The sequence below is a fragment of the Fusarium graminearum genome, chromosome 3 (assembly GCF_000240135.3).
Source record: "Fusarium graminearum PH-1 chromosome 3, whole genome shotgun sequence".
In the NCBI taxonomy this organism is placed as follows: domain Eukaryota; kingdom Fungi; phylum Ascomycota; class Sordariomycetes; order Hypocreales; family Nectriaceae; genus Fusarium; species Fusarium graminearum.
This window is the reverse complement of record NC_026476.1, coordinates 2,234,189-2,244,802: the sequence shown is the minus strand read 5'-3', so window position 1 is coordinate 2,244,802 and position 10,614 is coordinate 2,234,189. Positions and strand designations below refer to the sequence as shown.

The following is a 10,614-nucleotide window of genomic DNA, read 5'->3' as shown; positions in this document are numbered from 1 at the left end:
ATGGCAGTGATGGAAGTAAACTTCATACATAGGTGCAAGCTCATCATAGAGGCACAAGTACATTCTCAACCAACTGGCGTTGTACTATGTATCGTCTCTAAATGCTGGTCATTTTGTAATTCGATTATCTGAGCGCCATGTGAGCCGTGCGTACCTTGTAGTGTGATACTATGAATAGTAACTCACAAGCCTCCTGTCAGACCGGGATATATTGCTTCTTACTGCATTGGTGAGCAACAAGACAAAAGCCATACTGCCTTCAGGGTATCAGAAAAATTAACCGCTACGAGCATAAGAGACAAAATTATAATGGCAGTTTATGTTACCGAGACTGTGCTTCCTAAACTGATTATCCTTATTCTATGACTTGAAAGGTCGACTTCTCTGCTACCCACTTGACGTTTCCCTATCGTGGTCATGGGAACATTAGTTCCTATATCATTGATCCATTGAATATCTGATTTATCGTACTTTTGATTTACTTCTCAGCTACCTGGCATTATTGCGACTTTCGATTGACTGGTTTCGTATTAATCTAGAGCATATAGATGCTCAGAAAATAAGGTAAACTCTAGATAGTTTCCACACCACGCATCACTCACAATTTATCAACTGTAGACAATGGATTATCGACATAACGAACCAACGACAAGTCACAATGAAACCTCATCTTAGCAGCTACTGTTTAAAAACCCAAAATTGCCGCATTGGCCGCCAGTTTCTATCACTTACGATTTCAAAGTCAGCCTAATCATTAATACAGGTTGAGCCTGAACCTACTATATGTACCAAGTCCAGGGTATGCCCAGATTGGGGGAGATCATTAAGTATTGCCCGTTTAGCGGCGATTAATTAATTCAGCGACCGCCACGAACAGAGCGGCATCTCCCTTAAGTAGTTTTGCATCCGATAATTCTATAAAATAACTATATATCTGTCCAAAGACCCAAAGTTGTAAGGAGTCACAAACAAGTTGCAGACTTTTCGCTCATGCAACACGTTCACCAGCGCTCCACGACCTACAGTTATCACTACCTGTAATATATCAACTTGCTATCATGTGTTTTGGTGCAACCTGTCCAACTTGCTGTAAGCTACTAGGGCTCTCTATACATAATATAGCTTAACTTATAAGAGACTAACGAAAACTCACTACAATAGCAAAAAAGGCATGGCGTGGATGCGGTAACCATGTCCAGCAAGTATTCGATAAAGTGCCCGAGTCGCAGTGGTGCACATGTACCCCGAGAACCAAGATCGGCGGTAAAGAATACCCTCCCGCGGCCGCAATGCAGATTCCAGGCTTGAGTTGGATCTCGAGTATGCTTGGAGGAGGTTCTCGTCAAGGCAGCGGTAGTGAGAAGAAACAAGACTTGTAGAAGTGTTGAACGTCTGTTAGGGCAGACTCTTGGTCTGCATTCAACTGGCAAGAGACCACTGGATCTCATGACACCCAATAGGGCGTCGAGTCATGATGCACAATTGCCGAGGCTCAAGGATGAGGGCATGGAAGTTAGTGGTTTAGAAACGGTCATGTATTGTAGCACTTTCCCCTCAAAGAATGTTAAGAGATCTAAGATTGCAAGGTCGCGGAGGTTACTGAATATCAAGAATACTAACAAATAATCTCATCATATCTTTCTCATAAAGTAAACTTACTACCTTGGACAGGTACATACGCCTGGCCAGCCTACCGGCTTGGTCCGTTCGTGAAGTGTGGGGATACAGATTAGCACCTGGAAACCCCAGAGTTGGAGGTGGAGAAGACCTTACTCAAGAGGGAACAAAGAAGCGACAGCGACAGGCCGATAGGTAATAGAGTGATAGCCACAGGGCGTGATTGATTAAATATCAGGTAACAGCAAATGCACTTATCTGCCGGTTACGCAGTAGAAATAGCCCCCCACATGAACCCTTCGGACTTGAACCCGAGGAATTGGAGTCATATCAGAGTTAGCACGTTTATCTTTGATACTGCTACTTCGTGATAAGAAGCTCGATGCCACTCCTTTGACAGGACTGGCTCTTCGACTTCTTCTTCTCGCAGCACAAACAAAATATACTGGCCCACGCCGCCGCCATGTTCATATTATCACCCAGCCTCATATCTGGAGCCGCTGCTCTGTTCCTTGTTGCCTATATCATCACCCGCCTGAGTTCGGCGACAGCAAAGATCCCCGGCCCATTTGTGTCAAACTTCACCTCGCTCGTACTGAAATGGCAAGAACTCAACGCTAACCGTACTGTGTATATCCATGAGCTGCACAAGAGATATGGCCCAGTGGTCCGTGTTGCGCCTAACGAAGTCTCTTTTACTTCTATTGCTGCTGTCAAAGAGATTTATGGCTCCGGTGGTAGTGGATATGACAAGACGGAATTCTACAATCTCTTTCAGGTCTATGGAAAGCGGTAGGAATATCATTGAATGTTAATACAATAGTCATGCTGACTCTGAATAATGCAGAACCATGTTCTCAACCTTGGTTAAAGGCGATGTAAGTTCGCATGTGGCATGATGAACTGTAACCAAGTTAACTGTTTGCCAAGCACGCAAAACGAAGAAGAATGATTGGCGATCGGTATGCCAACAGCAACGTGATGAAGGCAGCTCCTCTGGCCGGTATTAAGGAACGATCCAGCAAGTTCCTCCAGCATTGCGTCGAGTCTCCCGAAAGAACGGCAGATGTATTTGTAAGTCAAAATCCGTGTAATTCAATATCATGACTAACCATGGATTCCAAACAGAGAGGTTGGTTCTTCCTAATGAACAAAACAAGTAGTAAAGATCAGGACTAACCAGCACGCGCAGCACTGCACGCGTATGCATGCGATTGTGTCACGCATCAACTGTTCCACCCATATGGAAGCAATTGCTTGCAGGACAAACAGGATGAGGAGATGATGCACCAAGTTGCCGCTGACGATAGCTTGCAGAGTGAGTAATTATCACCAGAGGATTTAAGCACCGTAGCTGACGCAAAAAAAAAACAAAAAAACAGACCGACTGGTTCAATATTACAGCCCAGTTCTTCACAACCTCGGATCAAAAGTTCTTGCCAGCTTTGCTAAGCCTCGATCGATTCCATTGGCCGACAACTTTGTCATTGAAAATGCCCAACAGAATGGAGCAGCGAGCTTTACCGTTCTTAATCGATTAAAGGAGAAAGACAGCGTTCTAGATACTATGGACATGGCTGCCGAATGTCTTGATCACATGGCTGCAGGCATTGACACGACTGGTGATGTTCTGTGCTTCTTGATGTGGGAACTCTCTCAGCCTAGATCGATCAAGTATCAACGTCTGTTGAGAGAAGAGTTCCTGAGAAAGACTGACATGCCCTTTGACGAGCTGCCTATGCTGGATGCTGTATTGAACGAGGGACTACGATGCTTCCCTGCCATCCCAATGTCTCTACCACGATATGTTCCACAGGGTGGCCGTGTCATTGACGGTTTCACTTTGGCCGAGAAGACAGTGGTTAGCTGCCAGGCCATGTCAGTTCACCGAATCAACGACGACGTTTTTCCTGAACCTGACAAGTTCCACCCGGAGAGATGGTTGGCGGCCGAAGGAGATGCCGACCGACGACGACATCAGTGGGCCTTTTCAAGTGGAGGCAGGGGATGCGTTGGAAAGCAGTAAGTAACACTCTTTGAGTTTCATGAGAAAGACGGGATGCTAATGATGCAACACCACAGTCTTGCCATGGTGGAAATGAAGACGCTGTTGCGGGATGTCTATTCACGATACGAAACGGAGCCAGATGAGTCGATGAAGAGTGAATCCATGGTAATGGATGACCAACTGATCTCGTCACGGCCCCTTGGAAAGCGATGTCTCTTGAAGTTTGTGCCAGTCAAGGACTGAATTAGGACATTGAAGGGAACATTGGTTACTAAGTTGTCTGACGAAAACCATATGCTATGTTAAGTATACGTGTCATACATACAGCACCGTAACTGCAGAGCCAGATTGGTAACTGGCTGGACGAGGGGATGTAGTCTATCATGTACATGAAAAAGTTAATCATAACTGTAGTGACAAATAAAGATGAGTCAGAACTGATTGATAACAAAACACAAACTACACTTAATTACTTCATCACAGCGGCTTCTAAAGTCCGAATACCCCGAGGTCATACTGGTAGAATTCAAGTCATCCACAAATGCCCGAGTACTGAGGTAGGTAGGTTGTCCCCACTACCTAATAATCTATTTGAGATCTAACAGTGGACAACTGTTGTTATTCAACGCCATGTAAGTCGGAAAAGTCGCTGAAGTGTAGCGAACGGCTAGGAAATAGTCCCAGGTGTTTCTATGGACGCCAAAATGTTTTATATCTCGTTAAAGTTTTACCAGGGTTTCGAATTTTGAAACTTTCAGGGCGTGCGTGAACATGGATATTCAATACATAACAGGACGGAGTTCACTCCTGAGATACCTTGGTAGTTCCGGTGACCTGATACCTAATCATAAGCTCATGTTTTTGATGGATTATCTTTAGGATGTCAAGAATATCAACCACTGAAAACACTTGAGAGTCAATCAATGTTAGGTAGTTTAGAGGGGATCCTAATGTATCTTTTGTTCTATTCTCGAGCCCAGATATTAACCTTTTTGTTACTCCTTAGATTGGGTTATTCCAGGTAGGTGATGAGTTTCCATTGGAGCCTGGACTGCTTCTGTGACTTCCAGACTGTGACAGGCCTTTTTTCGCAGGTTGCCGCCTGCCCCATTCTCTAGCGTCCTATTCAGAGAAAAAAAACCCGGTCGGCCCTAACGTCGCCCCTCACTCGTCCGTCCTTCTTAACCCACGTCGTTGCTCCTCTTGCACTTTTTTCTTCCTTTCTCCAACACCACACTTCATCTCACAGAGACAGAAAAACCTGCTTTACCCAACGTCCTCTATATCTATCGCGCAAAGCGCAACTCGCCCCAGTCTTGCCTGTTGACTTATCACGGTCGCAGCGCGCATTATTCACTCGCTCGCATCTCGAACCTGCTTTCGCATCCTCCCGCCCATTGTGTTGGCCTAGGAGCGTCTTGTGTCCTTGGTCATCGTTTGCTTCTTCGTAATCGGTACCTCCCCGAACACATATATCCGCCGAGCGACACTGCTGTTTATGTATCAGCACGACCAGCACTCCGTCTTCAGACACCTCTTTAAGCTGCAGTTATTTCGCATACCGCGAAAGCCTTGTAGCCCCGACATCAGTTCCGACGGTTGAAACCCAGCACCACCATAGCTGTCTATGCATTACCATCAGCATCCGATTATCATTCCGGCCTGCCACATGACAATCAAAACTCATCAAGAGCACTGAAACCCTCGTTGCTCCGCCCATCCTCAACTATCTTCTGCTATCAAGTCTATACATGACATCCTCGTCATCTTACGACCATACCAATTACTAGCTCGCCTACCAGCTTCGCCCTGCCACCTTTACTTACTACACAGTAACTATTCAATACCGTTATCATGGCTCTCGTCAACGTTCGCCGCGATGTTAGCGATGCTTTCTATCGTTACAAGATGGAGCGTCTGCAGACCAAGATCGAAGGCAAAGGAAACGGTATTAAGACCGTTGTTGTCAACCTCAGCAGTGTAGCAGCCTCACTCGCCCGTCCCGGCTCCTACGTCATCAAGTACTTCGGTTTCGAACTTGGTGCTCAAACCAACATTGACCCCAAGGACGACCGTTGGATCATCAACGGTGCCCACGATGCCCCCAAGCTCCAGGATCACCTCGATGGCTTCATCAACAAGTTTGTTCTCTGCAAAAAGTGCAAGAACCCCGAGACCGATGTTGTGATCAAGGATGACCACATTACCCTCGACTGCAAGGCTTGCGGTAAGATCAGCGATGTCGACCTTCGCCTCAAGCTCAGTGGCTTTATCCTCAAGAACCAGCCCAAGAAGGGCAAGAAGGATAAGGCCGAGCGTAGGGCTGCCAAGAAGGCCCGACAGAACGGCAACGCTGCCAATGGCACCAACGGTGGCAGTGATGAAGCTTCTGACAACGGCTCAAACGAGAACGCCGACGAGGATGCTGGCAGTGATGATGAGTTCCAAAAGGTCCAAGCCGAGGCCGCTGCAGCTGCTCAGGAGAACGAAGTCAAGGAGCATGAATGGGCTGTCGACATGAGTGAGGAAGCTGTCAAGGCCCGCCAGGCTTCTCTCCCTGGCGAGTTTAAGGCGAAGCTCAACATTGGCGATGATGACGATGAAGATGGTGAGGGCGGTCCCACTATCTACGATGAACTTGGTGACTGGATCCAGTCCCAAGCTGAGGAGAAGGGTGGCATCGACAAGGTTGAGTCGATCGACATTTATGTCAAGGCCAAGGAACTTGGTATTGAGGGCAAGCACCGCACCGTTCTTGTTCTTGTTCAGACTATTTTCGACAAGAACATTGTTGCTCAAATTTCCAAGCGTGCTAGCATGCTCAAGCAGGTATGTTTTAACATCTTGACTCCTTACTATACACCTTAATACTAACTCGCTCTAGTTTGTTACTTCTGAGCGTCACGAGAGGGCTCTTCTTGGAGGCACTGAGCGCCTTGTTGGCGGTCTTGGCGCTGATCATCCCGAGATGTTCCAGTCCATTGTCAAGATTCTCCAGCTCTACTACCACCACGACTTGATCAGCGAGGAGGTCGTGACCAAGTGGGGTTCCAAGGCCAGCAAGAAGTACACTGACATCTCAACCTCCAAGAAGGTCCGCAAGGCTGCTGAGCCCTTCCTGACATGGCTCGCCGAGGCTGACTCAGAGGAGGAGTCTTCTGACGAGGAGTAAATTCCTCTTCCTGCGGACTGTTTCGTGTTGTGAAGTTTGGATGGAGGGAGTGTACGTGCAATTTTACTCACATAGCTAATAGCACAGTCCAGTCTGATGCTCTTTGTGACACATGTCGTTCAATTCCACTCTGCTATTATTATTATTATTATTATTCTGAAACTCGTGCCAAAGTGTTTAAGCGTTATGCTAAGTAGTATCGCCCTCGTAACGATTTCCTCTGTGCACCATGCTTGGCCAAGCTATTCTGATATGCCCAAGAGTGGCGTGTTATTACTCCTTCTGGGAACTTATCATAATCTAAATATGCTGAAGCCGATTCCGTCTTGAGGTTCTTTCCTGCTCTATATTCTTCTTTAGTTTTCAAGCCTGGGATTGTGCGCAATTAATTTAATTTAATCTCTTTAGATAAACCCTTTTTTGAACATGCTTGGCCATAGAAAATCCAACGGTATAAAAGCCAGTTTGACGGGGTATCATCTCGTCAATTGCCAGTACGCCCAAACATTAACCTGTAAACAGTGCGTGTTATCCATGCAGGCACACCTCCGCGTTACGCATCCGTCATTGTAGCCTCCTTTGTCTCGGTATCCTCGGCAATTGCTTCATCATCTTCCTTCATAGCCGTGTCCTCCCCCGAGCCAGGCTCTGCAGTAGGCTCATCCTCACTCTTCGCGTAGACATAGTCATCGAGAATTTTGACTGCTGCTTGCTCGTCATCGTCGACAATAGTCGCGTTGAATAGCTCGTCTGCCTTCTCTGGTTCGAGCTCTGTCGGCAGTCTCTTCAATATCTCTTGGATAGTAGAGTCTTCTTTGCCTAAAGCCTTGAGACGCTGCTCGAGTACTTCTGGAGTTGAGGCCTTGATGAGTACATAGCGTGCTTCAAAGCCCATATCCTTGGCGTACTGCGCAGCCTATGAAAGTCAGTCAGTATTTAACATGAAAATTTCGATTGCCATAGTTAGCTTACCTCGATATCCAACTCGATGATGGGGACTTTGCCCGTCTCTGTGATAGCTTCGATAGCTTTGGAGCTAGTTCCGTAGTCAACCCCATTGCGAGTACCTGATTCTATCAGACGATCGCCATCACGGAGCTGATTGAACTCTTGTTGCTTGACAAAGTGGAAGGTTTTGCCGTTGACTTCACCGTCAAGCGGTTCTCGTGTAGTGTGCCTGACAACAGTAGCGAAAACACCCTTCCTCTCCTCCATCAACTTATTGATGATTGCTGAACAGCCGACACCTGTGATACCCGAGACAATGATGGGTTCTCGGGTTGTGGGCATGTCCTCATCACTGGCTGTAGGTTCAGCAGCGTCCCCTTCATCATCGGCCTCGGTGAGTTCCTCAAAAACGATGTCAATCTTTTTAGGATCTTCAATCTTGTCAAACGCGGCGAGCTTTGTACGTGCCGCAATGCGCAGAGCTCTCCAGCTCTTGCTGGCCTTACCAGAAACGGCAGCGGCCTTTGTTTGATCGTTCGTCGGCATCTCAATCTCAAAGTCGTCATCGGCAATTTTTCGTTTGAATGCATCAAGCTCTGGAAGCTCGTACCTCTCTTTGGCTTTGAGTCGACCCATAGCTGCCTCCGCATCCTCTTCCCTGAGAAAGTCCAAAGAGACAGAACCCATAGGGACTGCTCTTAATCGCTTGCTGGTGGCCAAGCGTTGGACATTACCCTTCGCCTCTACAAAGACCGGCGGCGCGACGGGATCGCGTTTGATGGGTTGACAGCCTTCAATCTTCCAGCGAACCCAGTTCTTGTCCCTAGCCAGGACGGTTTCTACCATTCGATAAAAGTATGGTCCATCAGGGCCCTGACGGAGATAATCTGCGATAGTCCTCTTCGTATCACTCGCCCATTTGGCCTACCAAAAGTTAATCAGTGTTTCTCAAAACGATTAGTTTCCAAATGCATGCTTACATCCTCTTCAATCAAGACCTGATCGCCATACATGACAGCCTTGTTTATGATGGCCGTGGCTGGCAAAGTTTCCGTAAGCTTGTCTCGTGATAGCTTGGATAACGCAAGAAGAAAATCCATGATGATGAGGGCTTGCACTAGAATATGTCGTCGGAATGATAGGTCACTGATCTGTAGAATTTGTTAGCTCTTGCTGAGTAGGCAGAAAAGTACGCAACACTACCTCCAAGTCGAACAAGTCTTTGCTAGTGAGGTATTTGGGGTTGAATGTATTGAAACTCTCGTCTTCTTCGCCGGTTTCTCGTTTCCGCTTGAGGCTCCGCTTGGAATCATTATGAACTGTCTGGAAAACATTCATCGTCGCCGCCAGACTCTCTTTGAAGGAGGAAAGACTCGTTGTTTCAAAAAGCTTCTTTGGCTGACTGAAGTATTCTTGAAGAGACCAGAACAATGGGTATAGCACGTCGGTCGGGAGAGGCTTCTCCTTGTCTTCCTTTTTGGCATCTGTTGACTTGGGTGTGGTTTTTGACTCTGACAGCTCCTTTGGTTGCTCGTCTGGCCCATCCAAAGCCATTCGGAAATCGTCGTCAGCAGTTCCTTGCTCGTACGTCGTGATGTTTTCGACATGGTATTCGCCTCGCAGGTTCACGGAGCTCTTGTCCCCGAGGGGAAAGCTCTGAAACATGAAGATAAAGACTCGACCACAAAAAGCAGTATCTTCTGCGCGGGATAACCGGCGGAGCAATTCGTTACATGTTCGGAGGATAATCAACTGTTTCTGCTTGAAGTGGTTCGCTGTGATTCGCTCTCGCCTTGATTCGAGGAAATCAAAGATCTTACGACATCCGGCAATAGTTTGGCTATCTAGAAGCTCTTCAGCTAGCCAGAACAAGAGTGCAGGATCGCATTGGCCGTCGTCGGAAAGAATGGAAAGAATGTCGAGGAGATTCCACACTTTGACATAATCGGGGGAATCGATGGTAGTTGTCGCCTACTTTGGTCAGCGCAAGGCGCGGATCGCGAAGGAGGTTCGAGTCTCACAATAAGATGACTGAATATGTTACGGGCAGCAGTTTCTATTATGGCGAACTGCTGACCCTTATCGTTCGCTGGCTTGGCGCTTTCGTCGGCTGGGCTAGCAACTTCGGCTGCAGTTGTGGTGATTCGTCCCGAGAGGTCGTCGAAATCAGACTTGCGCAATGCTGGTTCGATAGTCGCACTTTGTTTTGACCTCTCTGCCTGTGAAAGAAGGTCGTCCAGTAGTATTGTGAAGGCAGAAATTGCCGGAGCGGCCGGATTGTCTGTATCTTGAACCGCCATAATGCGAGGCTATGACAGTCGTTGAAGATGATTGTAGGTCGAGGTTCTCATGGAGTGGGACAGGAAGCTCAATGAAAGGAAAGACGGAGTTCTTTGGCTTATGATTCAGGTCGGAATTTCGCAACAAAGTATGTCGTTGAGTTTGAGGACCTGAAATATGGTTTTGAGTTTGGCAAAATTGTGTTTTCTTTGATCTGTCAGTTCATGCAGCTGAGCTTTGGATGTTGAAAGCGAGAAGGCTGCGATAGCGCGCGACCGACGTGCATGTACTTACGAGACATGTAGACGTTTCTCATGGCACAAAAATGTAGTGGAAGCAAGTACCTTAATCCCTGTCGCTACCTTTTCTGTGGCTGGACCCATTCAGCGCGTCGCGTGGGTCTACGAGGCTGAAATTTTGGGACTGGAACTGTTTGTTTGAGAAGGCGTCACTTTTAGACGTCCAGGATCGGATCCAAGCTCAAAAAACTTGAGCTTCATCCAACACTTTAACCACACTTCGGCCACGCGAATTTCCGGCATTTCTGTCTTATCTCATGAGCGACACGAATAATTGATAGTTCTATGAC

The 10,614-nt window shown here is 47.1% G+C and overlaps 4 protein-coding genes across 4 annotated transcripts; 3 read left to right on the top strand and 1 right to left on the bottom strand.

Annotated features, from left to right (window-relative positions):
• Positions 1–1,058: 1,058 nt before the first annotated feature.
• FGSG_12738 (uncharacterized protein) lies at positions 1,059–1,816 on the top strand (the record flags this gene model as incomplete). The annotated part of the gene is made up of 4 exons (XM_011325661.1): positions 1,059–1,089; positions 1,162–1,356; positions 1,400–1,595; positions 1,672–1,816. The coding sequence occupies 4 exons, from the start codon at positions 1,059–1,061 to the stop codon at positions 1,814–1,816; spliced, it is 567 nt and encodes a 188-aa protein (XP_011323963.1).
• A 264-nt stretch (positions 1,817–2,080) lies between these two features.
• On the top strand, positions 2,081–3,868 carry FGSG_12737 (uncharacterized protein; the record flags this gene model as incomplete). The annotated part of the gene is made up of 6 exons (XM_011325660.1): positions 2,081–2,409; positions 2,465–2,495; positions 2,548–2,691; positions 2,890–2,935; positions 3,000–3,639; positions 3,700–3,868. 6 exons carry the CDS (start codon positions 2,081–2,083, stop codon positions 3,866–3,868), a joined length of 1,359 nt encoding a protein of 452 aa, XP_011323962.1.
• Positions 3,869–5,176: 1,308 nt separating this feature from the next.
• FGSG_05425 (uncharacterized protein) lies at positions 5,177–7,282 on the top strand. Its single transcript, XM_011325659.1, has 2 exons — positions 5,177–6,454; positions 6,510–7,282. Exons 1-2 carry the CDS (start codon positions 5,480–5,482, stop codon positions 6,795–6,797), a joined length of 1,263 nt encoding a protein of 420 aa, XP_011323961.1. The 5' UTR covers positions 5,177–5,479; the 3' UTR covers positions 6,798–7,282.
• A 68-nt stretch (positions 7,283–7,350) lies between these two features.
• On the bottom strand, positions 7,351–10,045 carry FGSG_05424 (uncharacterized protein; the record flags this gene model as incomplete). The annotated part of the gene is made up of 5 exons (XM_011325658.1): positions 7,351–7,713; positions 7,770–8,669; positions 8,726–8,896; positions 8,949–9,716; positions 9,767–10,045. 5 exons carry the CDS (start codon positions 10,043–10,045, stop codon positions 7,351–7,353), a joined length of 2,481 nt encoding a protein of 826 aa, XP_011323960.1.
• Positions 10,046–10,614: the final 569 nt, after the last annotated feature.

Bases quoted from the DNA above. Each gene is read 5' to 3' on its own strand.
- FGSG_05425 (XM_011325659.1), top strand. From the start codon at position 5,480: ATGGCTCTCGTCAACGTTCGCCGCGATGTTAGCGATGCTTTCTATCGT. The intron at 6,455-6,509 runs GTATGTTTTAAC...AACTCGCTCTAG, and splicing joins GTGCTAGCATGCTCAAGCAG to TTTGTTACTTCTGAGCGTCA.